The sequence below is a fragment of the Myodes glareolus genome, chromosome 21, assembly GCF_982192425.1.
Source record: "Myodes glareolus chromosome 21, mMyoGla1.1, whole genome shotgun sequence".
Classification (NCBI taxonomy): domain Eukaryota; kingdom Metazoa; phylum Chordata; class Mammalia; order Rodentia; family Cricetidae; genus Myodes; species Myodes glareolus.
The window spans coordinates 41,787,920-41,808,354 of record NC_142046.1 but is presented as its reverse complement, the minus strand read 5'-3'; the positions used below and the strand labels follow the sequence as shown (position 1 = coordinate 41,808,354).

General features: G+C 44.4%; 2 protein-coding genes across 13 annotated transcripts in view; one reads left to right on the top strand and one right to left on the bottom strand.

Annotated features, from left to right (window-relative positions):
* Wdsub1 (WD repeat, sterile alpha motif and U-box domain containing 1) overlaps positions 1–9,618 on the top strand; it is a 34,843-nt gene extending 25,225 nt beyond the window's left edge. For all 3 annotated transcript variants that reach the window (XM_085681079.2, XM_085681078.2, XM_085681077.2), the window contains exon 11: positions 9,212–9,618. In XM_085681079.2, the coding sequence (XP_085537205.2) occupies positions 9,212–9,369 (158 nt within the window). In that variant the 3' untranslated portion in view covers positions 9,370–9,618. The remainder of the gene's footprint in view (positions 1–9,211) is intronic.
* A 5,695-nt stretch (positions 9,619–15,313) lies between these two features.
* Tanc1 (tetratricopeptide repeat, ankyrin repeat and coiled-coil containing 1) overlaps positions 15,314–20,435 on the bottom strand; it is a 230,642-nt gene continuing 225,520 nt past the window's right edge. For all 10 annotated transcript variants that reach the window (XM_048425771.3, XM_048425773.3, XM_048425772.3 and 7 more), the window contains 3 exons: positions 19,817–19,963; positions 18,899–18,999; positions 15,314–18,332 (listed from right to left, as the gene is read on the bottom strand). In XM_048425771.3, coding sequence (XP_048281728.3) covers positions 16,901–18,332; positions 18,899–18,999; positions 19,817–19,963 — 1,680 coding nt within the window. In that variant the 3' untranslated portion in view covers positions 15,314–16,900. The remainder of the gene's footprint in view (positions 18,333–18,898; positions 19,000–19,816; positions 19,964–20,435) is intronic.

Genomic DNA, 20,435 nt, shown 5'->3' with positions numbered 1-20,435 from the left:
GTTTCTCTCAGTGTCTGTGCTGCTGGGGTTCTATTTAGGAAGTGGTCTCCAAGTGTACTTCCCACTTTCTCTTCTATAAGGTTCAGTGTGGCTGGCTTTATGTTGAGGTCTTTGATCCATTTGGACTTGAGTTTTGTGCATGGCGATAGATATGGAACTATTTTCATTCTTCTACATGTTGATATCCAGTTATTCCAGCATCATTTGTTGAATATGATTTCTTTTTTTCAATTTATATTTTTTTATTTTTCAAAAATCAGTTTTTCGTAGGTGTGTGGATTGATATCTGGGTCTTTGACTTGGTTCCATTGGTCCTCCTGTCTGTTCTTATGTCAATACCAGGCTGTTTTCAGTACTGTAGCTCTGTAGTAGAGTTTGGAGTTAGGGATTGTGATACCTCCAGAAGGTCCTTTATTTTATGGGATTGTTCTGGCTATCCTGATTTTTTTGCTTTTCTATATGAAATTGAGTTTTGTTCTTTTGAGGCCTGTGAAAAATTTCATTGGGATCTTGCTGGGCCTTGCATTGAATCTGTAGATTGTTTTTGGTAAGATTGCCATTTTTTACTATTGTAATTCTGCCTACCCAAGAGCATGGGAGATCTTTCCATTTTCTGGTGTCTTCAATTTCTTTCTTCAAATATTTAAAGTTCTTGTCATACAGGTCTTCCACTTGTTTGGTTAGAGTTACTCTGAGATACTTCATGCTATTTGTGGCTGTTGTGAAGTATGATGTTTCTCTTTCTTTCTCAGCCCGTTTATCATCTGTGTTCAGAAGGGCTACTGAATTTTTTTTTTGTTTTTTTTAGTTAATCTTGTATCCTGCTACGTTACTAAAAGTGTTTGAGTTGTAGGAGTTCCTTGGGAGAATTTTTGTGGTCGCTTATGTAAACTATCCTATCATCAGCAAATAGTGAGAGTTTGACTTCTTTTCCAATTTTTATCCCTAGTCTCCTTTTGTTGTCTTACTGCTCTAGCTAGGACCTCAAGAACTATATTAAATAGATATGGAGAGAGTGGACAACCTTGTCTTGTTCCTGATTTCAGTGGGATCGCTGTGAGTTTCTCTCCATTTAGTTTGATATTGGCTGTTGCCTTGCTGTCTATTGCCTTTATTATGCTTAGGTATGTTCCTTGTATCCCTGCTCTCTCCAAGACCTTTATATGAAGGGATGTTGTATTTTGTCAAAGGCTTTTTCAGCTTCTAATGAGATGATCATGTATTTTTTTTTCAGTTTGTTTTTACATTGATAGATTTTTTGAATGTTGAACCATCCCTACATCTCTGGGATGATACTGACTTGATCATGGTGGATGATTTTTCTGATGTGTTCTTGGATTTGGTTTGCCAGTATTTTATTATTTTTGCCTCAATGTTCATGAATGAAATTGGTCTGTCATTCTCTTTCTTAGTAATGTCTTTTTGTGGTTTGGGTATCAGGGTAATTGTAGCTTCATAAAAAGAGTTTGACAGTGTTCCTTCTGTTTCTATTGTGTAGAACAATTTGAGGAGTATTGGTATTAGTTCTTCTTTGAAAATCATGTAGAATTTTGTGCTGAAACCATCTGGCCCTGGGCTTTTTTTTTGGTTGGAGACTTTCGATGACTATTTCTATTTCTTTAGCAGTTATAGGTCTATTTACTTTATCTGGTCTTGATTTAATTTTGGTAAGTGATTATTTATCCAGAAAATTGTCCATTTCCTTTAAATTTTCCAATTTTGTGGAGTACAGGTGACCTAATGATTCTCTGGATTTCCTTCATGTCTGTTGTTATATCCCCATTTTATTTCTGATTTTGTTTATTTGGATATTCCCTCTCTCTTTTGTTTAGTTTGGGTAAAGGTTTGTCTATTTTGTTGATTTTCTTGAAGAACGAACTCTGTCTCATTGATTCTTCATATTGTTTTGTTTCTATTTTGTTGATTTCAGATCTCAATTTATTATTTCCTGCAGTCTAGTCCTCCTGGGTGAGTTTCTTTTTGTCCTAGAGTTTTCAAATGTTCTGATAGCTCACTAGTGTGGGATTTTTCCAGCTTCTTTATGTGGGTATTTAGTGCTATGAACACAGCTTCATTGTGTCCCATAAATTTGTGTATGTTGTGTAGTCATTTTCATTGAATTTTAGGAAGTCTTTAATTTCTCCCTTTATTTCTTCCTTGGCCTATTGATGATTCAGGTGAGCACTGTTTAATTTCCATGTGTTGTGGGCTTTCGGGAATTATTGTTGCTGTTGAATTCTAATTTTAAGCCTTGGTGATCCGATAAGATACATGGAGTTATTCCATTTTTTTGAGGTCTGCTTTGTTACCTAGTATGTGGTCAATTTTTGAGAAGGTTCCATGAGGTGCTGAGAAGAAGGTATATTATTTTATGTTTGGATGGACTATTCTATAAATCTTAAGTCCATTTGAGTCATAATTAGTTCCCTTATTTCTTTGTTAAGTTTCTGCCTGATAGGCCTGTCCAGTGGTGAGAGTGGGGTGTTGAAGTCTCCACTATTAGTGTGTGGGGTTTAATATGTGATTTAAGCTTTAGAAGTATTTCTTTTACATATGAGGGTGCCCTTGTATTTGGGGCATAAGATGTTCAGTTTTGAGATTTCCTCTTGATGGATTTTTCCTGTGTCTAGTATGAAATATCCTTTTTTGTCTCTTTTGATTTTAGTTTGAAGCCTATTTTGTTAGATATTAGGATAGCTACACCAGCTTGTTTCTTAGGTTCATTTGATTATAATTTTTTTCCCAATTCTTTACTTTGAGGTGATATCTATCTTTGAGTTGTGTTTCTTGTATGCAGCAGAAGGATGGATTCTGTTTTCATATCCAGTAAGTTCGTTTTTATAGGTGAGTTGAGTCCATTTATATTAAGGGATATTAATGACCAGTGATTGCCAGCTCCTGTTACTTTAGTTTTTGTTGTTGGTGATGTTATTGTGTGTGTTTTTCCCTTTGGGATTTGCTGCTGTGAGATCATCTATTGTCTGTTTTTGTGGATATAGCCAACATCCTTGGGTTGTTGGAATTTTCCTTATAGTACTTTGTGTAGGGCTGGGTTTGTGGCTAGGTACTGGTTAAATCTGGTTCTGTCATGGAATATCTTGTTTTGTTCTTCTATGGTGATTGAAAGTTTTACTGGGTATAGTAGCCTGGGCTGGCATCTGTGATCTCTTAATGTCTGCATAATGCTTGACCAGGACCTTCTGACTTTCATTGTTTCCACTGAGAAGTCAGGTGTAATTCTGATAGATCTGTCTTTATATGTTACTTAGCCTTTTTTCTTTGCAGCTCTTAAAATTCTTTATTCTGTATGTTTATTATTTTATTATGTAGTAAGAGGACTTTTTTCTTTGATCCAGTCTATTTGGTGTTCTGCAAGCTTCTTGTATCTTCATATGCATATCTTTCTTTAGATAGGGAAAGTTTTCTTCTATGATTTTGTTAAATATATTTTCTGTGCTTTTGAGTTGAACTTCTTCTATACCTATTATTTCTTAGATTTGGTCTTTTTACGGTGTCCCTTATTTCCTGGGTATTTTGGGTAAAGCTTTTGTTAGATTTAATGTTTTCTTTTACTGGTGAGTCTATTTCCTCTATTGCATCTTCAGCGCTTGAGGTTCTCTCTTCCATCTCTTATATTCTGTTGTTTATGCTTGCATTTGTGCTTCCTGATCGTCCTTTCATAATTTCCATTTCTATAATTCCCCTGTTTTTTATTGTCTCTTTCAGTTTTCAAGTCCTTTCATATGCTTGATTGCTTTTTCTTGGTTTTAAGGGATTTGTTGATTTCTTCCAATTTTTTGTTTGTCTTTTCCTCCATTTCTTTGAGGGAATTTTTCATTTCCTCTTTAACATTCTCCCAAAGTTAATTTTTAGGTCATTTTCTTCTGCTTCATCTATATTTGGTTGTTCAAGTCTTGGTGTTGTAGGTTTACTAGTTTTCATTGGTATGTAGCTCTTTGTGGTACATATGTTCTTACCTTGTCTACTCATCTTTTCCTTTGATTGGTGTAGTTGGGGCTGTCTGTGCCTCTGGTGATGAGTCTTCCAGGTGCCAGTGGATCCAAGGCTCAAATGGTGGTTCTTCATGGTGCAGTCAGGGCCATGGTTCCAGTCACCATGTTGGTCACCTCTCCCCGGGGTCATTCAGGCCTGCTCCCACTGAAGGTTGCTTGCTTGGGACTGCTTCTACTGAGGTTGCTGCCTTGGGCCTGCTCCAGCAGAGGTCCCTGACTCCTGACTTGTGCCTTGACCCACAGAGGTCTCTGGCTTGGGCCTGTTCCCTCAGCAGTTGCTCCCTTGTACCTGCTCCTATGGAGGTTGCTGCCTCAGCTGCTGTTGCTTTATAGTGGATCTCAGGTCAGTGAGTCTGTAGACTTGGTTTCATGGCAGCGGCTTGTTGTTTTTCACTAGGATGGTGTTTAATGTGGGGAGAAACTGGAAACATTGCTTGCCAGCTTCATGGGCCTTTTTCTCTCCTAGTAACGCTGTTTTGCTGTATAGATTTTGCAGTTTTTCTTTTGTTAAAATTACTTGCTATTTTCTAATACCGCAGTTTCACACATTTTTTTGCAGTTGTGAGAGTAGGATTGTATGTGGTATATTGGCTTTATGTCCTGTGACTGTGCTACACCCATTAGTAACAGCTTCATAGCAGGTGCAGGAGTGGGTTTGCTTTGCCTGTAACTGGGACTGCGTCAGTGTCGGGAGACAGCTGCCTTTTCCTCCTTCTCACTTGCAGCATCTTTCTTTCTGGTCACACAAGCTGACAATACAGTTACAGAGACAAGGAGAACAGACCTTTTTTTTTTTTTAACCATAATGTTCCCCGATAGGAAGAGCATCCAGACTTTCAGCCCTCAGTCAGTGTTGGCTGCCCTCCTTCAAGTGAAGGAGGTTCCTTCTGTTCTTAGTTTGGAGATTAAAATATTGGTTTGTTTTTTTTAAAAGTTCTGATCGGCATCACTACTTTATTTACTTAAAGTTTTTTAATCGTTTGCTTTTTTGTTGCCTTCAGTTTTAACGTAGCTTGTTCATTTTTGCCCTCTACAAAGTCTTGGAACCCTTTTCTTATGTTATAAAGGGAAGGCTGATATTGCGACTAGGATTGTGAAAGATGACGAGGTGGGGGTGTAGGTGGAGTAGAACTGATAACTTGTCACTGGTCAGGTACCCTCTGCTGGGTCCCTTTCCTTTTGGACCTGCTGCATTCATAATTTACTGATAGTGATTTTTCTAAAAAGGAAAGATCATGCATAGAATTCATGATACTAAGAATCTGCTATCCCACGTCTGGCCACTTTGCTTGTTGTTCAGAGCGTCCGTGTTGGGTAATCATATTCCAGTTGAGTTCATGTACACTGAATTAGTTCCTATGTGTTGCTTTAAGGCATGTCTTTGGCATGCAATTGTTCTCTCCTCTTGAGTGGCGTTTTTTTATGGGAAACCGTCAGGTGTCTTGGTCCCTTCCACCTTTCCTCTTAGACCTTTCTAGGCCACCTTCAGAGACTGCTCTACTGAATCTGTTCTCTGCCCACTGAGACTGTGCTCCAAACTTCAGTTACTGAGTCATTCTACATGCTAATTTCACCTTCTGGGAATATCATTATAGACCTGGACATTATAGACCCAGGCTGCCTGGGTTTATATCCCAGTACTATTATCTATACCTACATGACCTTGGAAAGTCAGCCTGCTGTACAGGGTGAATATACGTCATAGTTCCTTCATAATGAAATATTATCAGCTGCATATTGAGTATTAAATATTTTCCATGGTGCTTTATGGATTCATTAGAAAAACATAGGTTGGAATCTGTCAGTTTTAACTTTTCAGTGTTAAGCCTGCATGCATGTCATACCTCATAGAAGTACCTTCATTCAAGGACTAATGTCTAGGAATGGGAACATACGAAATAGAAAATTGGGAATAGGGCTGGCCAAGCCCGATGACCTGAGTTTGACCTCTAGGACCTACATGGTGAAAGACAAGGTCAGCTCCTGCAAGCTGTCCTCCAGCCTCCACATGCACTCATGGAAACCAGTAACTGAAGTAGAAACTGGATGGGAACGTGCCCATTTAAATAGCCAAGCGCTTCTTTGTGGGCGCATGTTGTACGTGTGACTACATGAAAGGTCAGGGGATAGCCTCTGACCTTTGGTCCCTACCTTTCTTCTTCCTCAGCTGTGCCCACCAAGCTTCTGTGGCTTCTCCCGTCTCTACCTATCTCACCATAGGAGTGTAGCCGTGACTGACTAAACCTGGCTTTGCATGGTTCTTGGGATCCAAACTCGGGTCTTCAAGTACGTTACCACTGAGCATCCACCCCAGGTCTTCATTCTGTGGAAAGTTTAGAGTCTTAGGTCAAGGCTGGGGATGTAGCTTCATGGCAACACTTGCCTCGCTTGTATCAGGCCTGCTGGCTATGTCCCTCAAACCTGTACAACATGAAAGATGGATCTTCACCATGTAGTGAAAATAAACAAGTTTTCCCAGGTGACATGTTTGAGCTCAATTACATATTGTATTTCACTTATGTAAATTTAACTGAAAAATCAGCAGCCACACCCATTTTTAGTAGCCTTTCTTCAGGGACTTGAGGTTTTCTGGGAGGCAGTGTGGTCTGTGTGAGCGCTCTGTGGTGAACCTTGGGGGTTCTGCTTTGGGATGATCTCTGGTAGGACAGCTTGGAACCTGTAGTGTGTGTGAATATGTGTGTATGCATGCTGACATCTGTGAATACATATGAAGATGGCGTTTTCCTCAGCCTCTCAGTCTGAGGCAGGCTCTCTCTCCGTAGGAGAGAACATGAAAATCTTTCCTATTAAAAAAAAGCTTATTAAATAAGGGTGTAGGAGAGAGGAGATTATTAGCTAGTTTACTAGCTAGTTTATGGTTTATTTATATCATAAATAGGAACCAAATGGACATTATAATGTCTTTATTCCTTTAAAGAAAAAAGTGGTCAGGCGGTGGTGGTGCTCACCTTTAATCCTAGCATTTGGAAGGCAGAGGCAGATGGATTTTAGTAAGTTTCAGGCCAGCCTGGTTTACAAAAGGAGTTCCAGGACAGCCGGGACTGTTACACAGAGAAAAACAAACAGAAAAAAAATGTAACCACTAGGTCAAAAGAAATTTCTGCCTAGCAGTGGTGTTGTACCTTTAATCCCAGCACTCAGGAGGCAGAGGCAGGTGGATCTCTGAGTTTGAGGCCAGCCTCGTTTACACAGTGAGCTCCAGGACAGCCAGGACAGTTAGGCAGAGAAATCATGTCTAGGAAAAGAGGAAGGAGAAGGAAGAAGCAAGAAATTCCTAAAGCAGTTTCCATAGTGAAAGAATCTGTGACCATAGAAATAAAGTTGAGCTAAGTTCAGCGTAATCTACCTGCAGTTTGAAACAAGACAGTTGCCGCTAAGTGAAGGGGTCTGAAGAGCCAGAATCCAGATCCCAAGAAAACAGAAGACAAAAACGCTGCCTAACACCGCGGACCTCACCTCTTGGTGAGCGTGGCCAGCGTAGCTGCCAGCGGTAGCTCCACAGCGCAGCAGCTCCGGGCAGTGGGAGGAGAACCAGTGACAGACTGTTCACACTCTGACCAGAAGAGCAGCAAGGAGACAGGAGAAGCAGAGCGGACTCAAAACTTCAAAGCAGAAAGTTTAGCATCTGTGGAGGCTTTGCATTCAGACAGAAGCTAATCACGTACGCAAGAGGCAACACAAAGCGTTCTGTTACAGCTGCAGATAACAGGAGTTTTCAAAAGGTCCTTTACCTAAGCTAAAGCACATTTAGCACATTTCTCTGGCCTATTGGCACAGGAATTAGTCATGGATCTGACAGCGGTACTCAGTAGAGACACTAAACTGCACGAACCTTACTGCTAATCAGTGAACGGGGTGGGAATGAGGCAAGTTCAGCTTTTACAACACAATGGAGTTTGTCTTAACTATGTTATAACTCAACATTTGGTCATTAGCAATGGGCAAATAACCAGGGTATGGTGATACATGCCTGTTATTCCAGTGGTGGGGAGGTAGGAGGATGGCTGCAAGCTTCAGGTCAGCCTGGGCTACATAGTGAAACCATGTCTAAAAAAAGAAAAAGGCAGATAGTTTGAATAAACCTTTTTACAACTGGGCAGTATGCTCAATATCATTATGGTCATTAGTGGAATACAACTCAGAGCCCCACAGCAGCCATGTTAACTGATGGTTTAGTCTCAAAAATTTGGGGAAAATAAAAATTACTAAAAAGTTGGAAAATAAGTGTTGACAGAATGGACAGAAAATGGAGTCTTACGTCGTTGGTGAGAATTTAAAATGCTCTGGCTGTTGAGACAAACTTGGCAGTTTCCCAAAACTTAAAACATAGGTATAATAACTCCTAGGTGCGTGTGTGTGCGTGTCCAGGTTCACGGGAGAAGCTGGGCACAGATAGCAGTGTTGAGAATATTCACAAAATAGAAACTGTTCAACAGGAGGGATACCTACAACCTACAGCTACACAGTTATTGGCCGTACAAAGCTGAAGTATCAACAAAAATGTAATCACGGCTGAAGCCCCACAGGGAGGTGCAAGGCTGTCATGTCCCACCGGGAAGGCAGGAGGATGGCCATTGAGGGCTCTGTTTCAACAGTTGCAGGTTTCATAGATTTAGCATAGGGAGAGAAGCAAGCATCTCAGCCTGGGGGGAATCATTGCAGGCTCAGCCGTGATAGTGGGGGCAGGAACTCCAAGCTCACGCTGGCCTCCTCTCCTGGGAGCCCACAAGTTCACATCCCATTGCCCACCTGGGGACTTCACCACACGTGTCAAAGAAAGCAAACTGCTCAGCACAAAAGGGGCATAAACATGGTAGGGATTATTTTCCTCCATGCTATCCATTCTGTTCATATTCTGTCGTCTCTAACTCCAATGCTGTTCATTACCTCGAAGAGGTTCGCTGGGTTATCCCTAAGGCTCTTTTCTTCCCTCAACCTTACCAAAATTTATCTTCATACCACTCTGCCCCTTTATTCGAGCATAGTTTCTGAATTTCCACACAGCTCTGAGGTCAGCTGCTGTGTTCCGACTGAGCACAGCCCAACCTTAGTACACCTTCAGGGGACGGGCCGTCTGTGGTGGAAGAGGTATTTTAGACATGGTATAGGCAAAGTAAGAAGACGATTTGTTTACTGATCTTTTTTTTTTCAAATAATTAATTCTTTTTTTTTCCCAGATGGCTATTCCTATGAGAGAGAAGCAATGGAAAATTGGATCCACAAAAAGAAACGCACAAGCCCCATGACAAACTTGGTTCTTCCTTCGCTGATACTGACACCAAACAGGACTCTGAAAATGGCCATCAACCGATGGCAGGAGACCCATCAGAAGTGAACTACATCATATATGGTATCGGATACATTTTCTCGGTGATGCCATTCAGTGCTAATAACCAGGCATTACAGAAGCAACATAGAAGGAAAAGACATGTTAAATTCAGCTACTTAAAAAAAAAAAAAACTGTTGATTATCCTTAAAACACAGAATTACACATCTAATGTCATTGCTGTTTCTATTGAAGTGAAAATATTTTTTGCACTAACAGGAAAGTGTATAGAAATAAAACTTTACTGTGACTTTGAATTGCAGTGCTTAAATGTGTTCTGATTAGGTGTAGGCCACATTCAGTAGCAGCTACACCCTGGAGCAGCCTAGATTCTATGGATGTTTCCATCTGGGATAACAGCCATTCAATAGTTTTCAGCGACCTTTGCAAATCGTTCAATAAATCAGAAAAAAAAAATCACTCCAGGCATGTTGAACAGCAGTTTTGTTCGGTTCTTAATTTGTACAGTATAAGGATTTTTCTCCATTATCCAACCTCGGATGTAAACTAGGTCATATCAAGTGACAAAACACCTTCCCTTCAAAACTTGGAATTCTTAGGCATTCCCAATATGGGAGAACTTATGTCCAGGCAGTCAGCCTGGTACCTGCTACACTACCAGCACCGGATCTGCATCTGTCACACAGGACCTGAAGTTCGAGGTGGCGGTCTGTACTGGCCTCAGATGCCTGCTGAAGTAGTTCCCAGGAGCGGAGCCATCAGTAGAAGGCTCACTGCAACCAAACTACCCGGGCAGGGAGCAGAACTGTCTTTATCCTGTTCACTCAGGTCTCCAAACGTTCACAAAGTATCCAAGAACAATATAATTAAGAATTAAAGCCTTCCTCTGGGAACCCAGGTACATAGGGTCAGTGTTTGACAAAGCCTCTTTGGTATGGGAGAATTGTCTGTATTCTGTCAATCATATTTTAATAAAACGCTGATTGGCCAGGCAGGAAGTATAGGTGGGTCAACCAGATAGGAAGTAGAGGCGGGGCAATGAGAATAGGATAAGGCTAGGGAGGAGGAAACTTCCTCTGCCATTCCTGCGCAGACCACCGAAGAGGCAACACGTAAGCTGTCACACTGAGAAAGGTACTGAGCCCATGTGGCTAACATAGATAAGGATAATGGGGTAACATAAGTTATAAGAGCTAATAAGTAGCCTGACCTAATGGACCAATCAGCTTTATAACTTATAGAGATCTCTGTGTGGTTGACTTTCCTTGGGGGCTTGCCGGCTGTGGAGCACTGGGCGGGACAGATACCCCAACAAGCCGCCCGTCATGCTACACCTCTTATTTACTAACATTTATTCTCGGTCAGACTGGTGAATCTCTGAACAAGCCCAGACCATAAAAATACTGGCAGCAGGACTGCATCAGGGAGCGCTTTCAAAATGCAGTGCCAAATTATGTTAGTCAGGGGTGTACAAGGACAAAAGTCACAAGGCACATGCTTCCTGCCTACATGCACTCCGGGGCAAGCAAGCTTGTCCACAGAAGGGAAGGTGCAAGGTTTGTGTAAGACCAGGCAATTATAAAAATAGCCCCCAGCATTCCGGAAGTTACCTGTCTTGGGCAAGTGGGTCTTACAGGTTAGAGGCATTTTTGTTTTATGATTCTCTTAAACTTTTAAACACGATGTTCACCATCACAGAAACCGATTGCTTTCTCTAATGCAGCTTTGCCTTCATCTCATTTGTTGTTGTTGTTGCCAAATTTTGGTTTTGTTTTCCGAGACAGGTTTTTGCTCTGTTGCCTAGATTGCCCTGCAGTGGCCATATGGTGCAGGTTAGCTGAAATCTGTAATCATTCTGCTTCTGTCTCCTGAATGCTGAGATGACAGAAAAGCTGCCATCCAACCCTGCCCCAGTCTCCTGGTTAATGACATCTCTGGATGACCTAATCAAATTCCCATTGTGTCATTCCCTGCCCCCCTCCACTCCCTCACGGCTCACTTTAGATTAGAATTTCTGGCTTTTTAAGATCATTTTTTAAAGGTTTTATTTCACCTAGGTATGGTGGCACAGGCCTTTGTCCCAGCAGAAGGTAAATCTATGATCTGGAGGCCGGCGGGTCTTCATAGTGTGTTCCAGGCTAGACAGGGTTACATAGGGACAACATTTTTTTAAAAAACAAAAACAGTTTTATTTCACGTGTTTAGTATTTTGCCTGCACGCGTGTATTTTGCACCCCGTGAGTGCCTGGTACTTTAGGAAGTCAGAGAAGAAATGGGAACCCCAGGAGCTGGAGACTGTTAAGTTTCAACCCCGGGACCAAAGGCTGAGATGCCTGCTTATTAAAGTGGACCTTGTCTCCAGGTTCTTCAGCAACCTTCAGTTCCTACCTGTTACATGGCAGGGCTGGCAGACCCTGCCCTCTCTCCTCAGCTCTCCAGCCCAGGGGCTGGGTTGTCCTGTCCTTCCCCCATAGTGACTCACAACCCTTTGTCACTCTAGGTCCTAGAAATTCACTGCCCTCTTCTGGCCTCCACAAGCACCAGAAATACACACGGCAAACAGAACTAATTCAGAAAAAAAAAATGCTCATATAAATATTTTGTAAACAAAAAGCACTGTGGACGTTTAATCGCAAGACTGTCTCAGTCTGCTGTGCATAAATAAGATACTGCTCATAAATCTTAAAAAATGCCTGGCAGTGGTGGCACACGCCTTCAATCCCAGCACTTGGGGGGCAGAGGCAGGTGGAGCTACAGCTTGGTCGAGGAGTGAGTTCCAGGCCAGTCAAGGCTATACAGAAACACTGTCTCAAAATAAGACAAGACGGAGAAACAATGTAAACACACCCTTTACTCTCCTATTTCATAGGCAGTGAATAAGCTCTTTAAAGAAAGCTGTCCAATCTAGCTGTCCTTTCTTTGTAACCACTGCTTTGGGGGTTTTAGGACAGATGCCGGACTGTATTTCTTTTGTTTCATAGGCGGACCCCTTCATCTACGATTGCAGAGGGGATATAGTTATCCTACATGCTTTACAGTTTCACTGTGGGCAAAACAAGTGACAGTGAGTTCTACGAAGTGGTGCTTTGACCCAAAATCTACGAAATTATACTGTTATCTCTAGGTATCCTTTAATTTAGAAAAGAGCCTCTGTTAGACCAAATATCTGTTTTTATAAAGTGGTAGACTTGCTGGAAGTTGGCAGCTTTTCACAGAAAAGTTAATAATAAGTGAAAGTCACTGACAGAAAGGGCGGTTGAAAAGTTATTTTTAGATGTGTGGGGGCTGGAGAAGTGGTTCAGTGGTTAGGAGCACTGGGTGTTTGTTCCTCTAGAGGACCCGAGTTCAATTCTCAGCGCCCATGTGGTGGCTCAAAACTGTCTGTAACTCCACTTCCAGGGGACCCATGGCATCAGGCACACACATGGCGGGCACACACGCGTGCGTGCACACACACACACATACATACACACACACGCACAAGCAGAGAAAATCCCCATGCACATAAAGTAAAATAGATGGATTAAGGTTTCTTATAAAGCAAAATACCTGAAATCTGCTGATTTTGCAAATCCAACATTTTCTATATAAACAGATGATGCCAGACAACTCCATCTTCAACACACGGTAATCTAAAACCAACTCCAACCAGGACCATCTCACAAGAAGGGCCAAGACCCTCAGCCCCCGGATGTACGCTGTGGGCCCAGGGGTTGGTTTAGGGGTCCAGTGCCCTCTGACTGGAGCTTTGTAAGATTTCACTTCTTGCCTGGACAATGAACATGTCCTGTCTTTACCAAGACTAAGTCTGAACAGCGACTTCGTGGCCGTCCTCACACACTGCTGCTGTCCAGGATAGCCAGGACAAGAGCTATGCATTTAGAACTCACTCAGGACTACTCCGGCCCTCCTGGCCCACTCTTCTCTTTTAACCTTGACACAGTGTTGAGGGCTGGAGGCACTGAGAGGTTCTAGCAACAAAAACAAGACAGTAACCTATTTATTAAGTTTCAGTTCCCAAGTTACCCTTTCCTGGCAGGAGACGGCTGCCAGGGGAAAGTCAGTTTTTTTGGAAGGTATCCCCACAGGTATGTTCCCTTGCTCCAGTGAGCCCAACCCCATGCATGTAACGCACAGCACTAACTGGATTTAATGGGTTCGTAAAAACAAAGCCATCGAGTTGGGACAGTCCACGCTGATTGGGATACAGGGGAGCTGGAGAAGGGAAATTGGGGGTATGGTCATATTTCATTGTATGCATGTATAAAATTCTCAAGAAAATGCTTTCTAAAAAGGACTCGAGTATAGCACAGTATCATTAGGAATCATTATGTCAACTCCCACCCCCACCCCCTGTGTGGCTCTACCCTAGGTCTCTGGGCCATCCAGGCAGTGTCAGGGGTGAGCTCTTCCTCATGGCATAGATTGAAATCGGACCAACCAGTCATTGGCTGGCCACCCCCATGATTTCTGGGTCACCTTTACTGCAACATCTCTTGCAGGCAGGACGAATTGTAGATCAAAGGTTTTATAGCTGGGTTGCTGTCCCAATCCCTGCACTGAGGTCTTGCCTGGTTATAGGAGATGACCAGTCAGGCTCTGTGTCCTCCATTTGCAGTCTTAGCTAGTACACTCATAGACTGGTGCCTAGCCCAGCTGTCCTCAGAGAAGCCTCATCCAGCAACTGCTGGAGACAGATGGAGACCCACAGGCAAACCTTAAACAGTTCGGGGAATCCTGCAGCAGAGAGGAAGGATTGTGGGAGCCAGAGGGATCAAGGACACCACAAGAAAACCCACAGAATCAACTAACCTGGGCCCATAGGTGCTCGTGGAGACTGAACTGACAACCAGGGAGCCTGCATGGGCCTGAACTAGGCTCATGCATATTTGTGACAGTTGTGTAGCTTGGCTCTTGTGGGAACCCCTAACAGTGGGAGCAGGGGCTGACTCTGATCCTTGCTGACTTTGGGACCCTTACCCCTCACACTGTGTTGTCCGGCACCATGTGGGGAAGTGCCTAGTCTTACTCCAACTTTATGCGCCATATTTGATTGCTATCTATGGGAGGAAGGCCTGCCCTTTTCTGAATAGAAATGGATGAGGAATTGATGGGGGAGGGACTGAGAAGAGGGAAAGAGGGGAAACTGTGGCTGAGATATAAAAAATAACAATTTCATATATATGAAAAAAATAGAAATTTGGCAACAAGGATGAGGGAAATCTCACAGTCCCCATGACATGTGACATGTAGTCCCCATGAAGAGCTACAGGCCATTAACGGCGGCTGAGAGAAAAACTCGTCTTCTCAAGAGGCAAGCCCCCCAGTAGGCTATCTAGTTCTAAATGCATACACATCCAAGCAACAATAGCTGGACTCTGCAGATTAGGGAAGGGTGTGTGAGTGTGTGCACGTGTGTGTGTGTAACAGTAACTGAAGGGCCATGAATTTGAGAAGGCACGGGGGAGACGAGGGAGGAGTTAGATGGAAGACAGGGAGCTGGAAAGAGGAACACAGTATGCACAGAGGAAAGTCTTAAAAAATACATAAACAAAAACATTTCGAGTAAGTATTGTGTCACGATGCAACAAAAGCTGCATCATTCTTGACTGCTTTGAAACCACCTGTGGGCACAAAGACAAACAGACATGTTTAACTGAAAGACAACGCCAATGTGCCGGAAGAGCCAGCCGTTCCCCGAGCTCAGTGCACCGCCAGCTACAGGGTTACGGCTAACGCGCTGCCGGCGAGCCCATCAGCACACACGGCTTCTCCTCAAGCTTCTTCCCTAGTTAAGGAAAAATCACCAATTATGATACTAGCATCCTCTGGAATTTCCAGAAGCTTCCACTTTATTCTGAAATGAAAATGAGACATGTGATTGTTGGTATATCGAAAGCGTCTTTCCCTCTTCAGGGTAACGTTAACATGAGACGGATAGCTGTCAGAGGGATGTTACTGTCTACTTACCCCCATGAATGAATGCCAATCCACTGTAGTAATGGTTTTTATTCCATATGGAAAAGTACAGTAGTTGTGCAGAAATGAAACTACATAACAAAAGGAAAGACGTTCACAAATATTAAAGAAAACAATAAATAGCCAGAGTAATTAGAGCAGAACTCAGAGGAAGCTCATACAAACGGCCTAGCTCTTTGTACACAGCTCGCTACGCACACAGGAACAAATGACACCGCAAGGTCCTATCGTACAAAACCTTAGGGATGCTCACAGGAAACCTCAGGGCTACTCATTTTTAAAACATTCTGCAAATATAGAACTTCCTTCTCCCCAGTTCTAGAAAATACTTTTCACATCTCAACGTATAAAATACTCCCCCCACCTCTCTCAAACCAGCATTTGAACATCCTCCATTTTCATATAAAAATACCTTAAAATAAGGCTCATCCCTGTACCTTTATCTTTACAGATGAACACTACACCAGCGTGGACGTTAGCACCTCAGAGGTGTTCACACGATGAGATAAAGTGCCGTTATGGGTAGACGGTTAACATGCCATGAGATCGCATCGTCCGGTGCAATAACCAGCACGGATGAAGCTTACAGAGAACATGCGGCTAGATGGCGGGGTTTTGCTGTTTGTAGATTAACTTCTTTTGAGTCATATTTACAAGTCTGGATAAAACGGGGCTAGCTATTTATATATACAACATGTGACCACGAGATAATGACTGAGTAATGAAAACAAAACAAACCCAGACCTCAAGGATCCCGCTCACACACCGTCCTCAGAGGACACCAGAGGCTTGCTTCAGGGACTCTTGTCACTGTCCGGAGCACTTCTGGAACCAGCTAGAGCTGGTTTGTAGGCACTACCAAGAGAGCTTGTCTTGATACTTTTGCACAAAGTATCCGACCTGCTCACCCAAGTTCTAGACAGCCTTTTCCCTTCTATCAGTGACACTGGGCGGCATAAACATAGTTCCAAAAAGGGGGCTACAAAAATACTCCGCAAAAAGACCGTAACGTGGGGATACGCGTCTGATCCCTTCCGAGTAACTGCCATGACGGGAACGACACCCGGTGTGCTCATATTTCCCTGACAGACAAAACCCTGCTGTCTACAGTCAAGTTTCTATCCAGCCAGAAGCCACTCGGGTTGCAGTTTTTATACATACATAAGGACTGGGGTGACTAAGGGGTCTGGAACTTAAACATCCCCCCATCTTCTCCAGGATATACTTCCGGATAGTACATCAGGAATTAAAATCTTTTACCAATAGATTTTTTTTCTTCTCTTAAGTAGATGTGCTTATATAGCAAACCAAATCATCTCCTAAGAGAACAGCATTAGTTGGTGTCTTCTTGGCAGCCTTTAATTTGACAGGTAGAAGCTGACTGTAGTTTTCAATTCTGTTTAGTATTCTGTATGTAGGTGATTTCTAGCTACTTGCTATAGTTTTATTCTACATTTTTAATGTCACCGGCATCAGATCCACCCAAGAGGTGGAAAATATGGCTAAAATGTAATTTTTATTATGAAAAAAAAAAGACATTATTCGCTACCACGAGCCAACAGACTGCACTCCAAATACCACACAGGGGTTGCTTAAGGCTCACACATTTGACTCTATGAACGATCGCTTTGGTTTCGCAGAAGTGAGGTGGCTCCTGTGGGCTTCCGTACTGACATGGGGCGGCGGCTGCTTCGAGATGCTTTCCTGATATAGATGAGGGACACCCTTGGTTTTCCTGTTATCGTGACCGAGGGCTGGAATTTGGCACTTGTTCTCCTCCAGCTCCTTCACCTGTGCCCCGTTGTGGACGCTCGTGCTCAGCGGGGAAACCGAACAAGGTTTGGCTTGGCTACAGTACCCGCCTGGCTTGAGAGTGGGCTTCTCGGAGCTAGACTGCAGGCCAGCTGCAGTGGCTGTGTTTGTCAGTAGCCCCTCTGGCACTTGGCTGTGCCAGGAGCGACTTGGAGGATTGCTCTGCTGCTGAAACCTGGCAGTCTTGTCCATGATGCCCATGAACGGAGTATTGCGGGGCCTGTGTTCAGTGGTGCCGCCCTGCACCTGACTGGTACCTTTGTCTTTGATTCGCGAGTCTGGTCCTTGGACCTTGAATCCGTCTGAGAAACTACTGCTGGAGGTCAAACTACTGGTTGAACTTGACATCTTTATGCTGCTGGATGGGGAGCCAGAAGAGCCCGAGCTAGTGAGGGAAGCCGGGTGCCGCGCATCGCTGCCACTCACTGGCCCGCCCTGGCTTGGAGGAGGAGCCACGTCCACGGTCATGGAGGCGTGAGCCAGGAGCCGCTCAGCAGCTTTGACTTTGCTTGGTAGAGGATAAGCAGAGCTCTCGCTGCGCTGCAGCTGGAGATTCTGGCTGGGGCCCAGTCGATCTCCAAAGTGGCCACACCCAGTTCCTGCAGGGAAGGGACCCGGTCCCTCTAAATGCTGGTTTCTGCTGGCGGCTGGGGCTACAGATATTCTACCAGGCATCGGACTTGGGGGAGGGTTCTGGGAAGACGCCTGTAGTTTTGCGCTACTGTTTCTCATGCTAGACTGCCCAGAACCCAGATGTTGGTTGGTCTTCACTATCTGTGCCTGTTTGGTAGGCTGCATAACCAAGCCTGGCTGAGCTACAGTCTCTCTCAGGGACTTGCTGGTTCCTGCCCGGCTCTGTGGTGACACTGGCCTGCCTTTGGACTGTAATCCCTCTTGAAGGTTTCGGATATATGGGGAAGGGACAGATGACGGGGGCTGGGATCTGGGAGTTGGGGAAATGGATTCTTCCTGTGACGAGGATTCTTCCTCTTCCGCCTCCTCGATGGGGAAGGGGTCCTTTAAACTAGAGGCTGGTGCATCGTCTTCATTGTCCGAATCATTGGAGGGGGCTGGCAGGGGACCCTGCTGTTTTTGCTGCTGGTTCCTCTGCAATTGCTTGCACTCTTCTTCCACCCGGGCCAAAAGCCTCTTGATTTCCTGATTGGTGGGACAAAGTTTCACAGCCTCCTGCAAGTCAGCCAGAGCTGCCAGGAATTGTCTTTACATGAAAGCAGAAGATATGATTAGAAGTCACACATGAGCATGTTCTGAATGTAACCTAGCTGTCCTCGAAAGGGGAAGAGTGAGGTTCAAGCACTTGCTGAGATGGTTTAGGTCCTGGTTAGCCCAGAGTTGAGGGGCAGAGTATAGTGCAGCATGGCACTGTAACTCAGTGACCCTGGTCTATCCATTAAGATCCACAGACAGAGGGTGCCAAAATCCTGCTCACAGTATCTTCTTTGGTCCTTATCATGTCCCCTTCTAACTCAGAGATCAGACATAACCCTCTTCTGCTCCCCTACCACCCCTATTTGCCAGTCTCACTGAAACAAGAACTCGGCAGGCATTCTGTGCTGGGGCACGGTGGGGAATGCCAAGAAAGTCAAAGGCTGACCACTATAGTAACAGCCACTACCATGCCTCTTGGAAGCTGCGGTTTCTACTAAAGGGAATGAGAACTGTCTGAGCAACAGCCTGATGAAGGACAATACCCTCAAACTCATCTAGCAGGCTCGACCTCCCAGAACGAAAAGGCTCCCATAGTCACATGACCCCAGAGAGTACCTGCTATTCCTTTTGGCTCTTGCCCGGGCATAAAAGGCTTCATAGGACTTGGGTTTCAATTCCAGAGCCTTTGAAGCAAATTCTTCTGCCAAGCCAAAGTCCTGGGGAAACAATTAAACACATGAGTCAGAAGTAGTGTCAAGAAAAGGGACTGTCTCCCAGGGGCTCTGCTCTAAGGGCAGCGGGGCACTGGGACCTGGGGGGTAGGGCAAGGCATAGCTCCCCATCTGCTTGCTTCACGCTGGATAACCAGAGCTAAGGACTATTCTTCAGATCCATTATAGAAGCAGCAATTATGACTCAGGAGAGACAGTGGCAGCTGGGCAAAGGTGACAAGAGAGGGTCCAGGTCAAGAGCAGTCTGTATATGTTTGTGTGCGCCCATCCATCCTTCTGCTCTCTCAGCGGGGCAGGTGGTGTGGGCCCCAGAGCAGGTGAGCTACGCTGGGTGGGGGTAGGGTGACGTTTCAAACATCAGTCGGAAGAACTACAAACATCCAGTAGTAACAAACTACAAGCTAACCACTGCGGGTTAGAAACTGAGTATTCACTAAGCAGGCCCTCTGAGCAAACCTAAGGGCCACAAGGCAGGTTGACTGTCACGGCCATCTGTGCTGGGCTTTTCTAGAATGTGGGGAGGGAAGGCCTTTGATTGTGGACAATGCTGGGAGCATCACAGCCGGGGGAGGGGGCGCAGCTTGTATTTGCGGCTTTCACTGAAGCAAAGGCAACTCAACCCAAGCGCATTCCATCGGCCTAAGTGCTTTCTTTCCACCAGCATTTTGGGAGGTGGGCGGTGGCTGTGACCTTGACCTTGCAGCACCCCAGACAGCTCGGTATCCTAAGACTGAGCCTTGGGCCTGGCCGGTCACCAGCTGCTAAAGAACTGGGTGAGGATAGGATAACAACTCTGGCTTACGTTTGTTTTCCTCCGGCATCGAGACAGATTGAGATAGAGGGAGACTCTGAGCTCATTGAAGGGCCTCATGTCTTCCCCGAATCCTTCCCGAGGGAACTTCCTTAAGGCGTACTGGTACCTCTGGGCTGCCTCCTTCATCTTCCCTTTCTAGGATTCAAAAACCACATTGAGTTATTCTTTCCCAGGGCCCTCAGAGGAGCCACCATGTTGAAGACCCTCCCTCACATGAAAGCGTCACAGCACGTGAGAAGGATCCGGACAGTTAGGCGTCTTAGCAGGAACCGGGACACTGAGGACTGTGAACGTGCTCAGGCTGCACTGACTTCACACCGCAAGGACATAGATGGCTTAACAAGAAAATGGAAGCTGCAAAATCACCAACCTTCCCACATCAAATTATCTTCTCACATACAGCTTCAGTGCTATTTCAAGAACCACGTTTCACTGAAATATATTTTAATTTCAAGTAGACTAGGAAGCCAACGAAAAGAGGCAAAGCTGATGGAAAAACGCCGTCGTTCCTACAGCAGAGGGTGACTCGTGGCTAAGCCTGCAGCTGCTGTTGAATAATAATTTTTCTTTGAGAAGCACTGAAGAACCGGCTTTGGAAGCCAGAGCC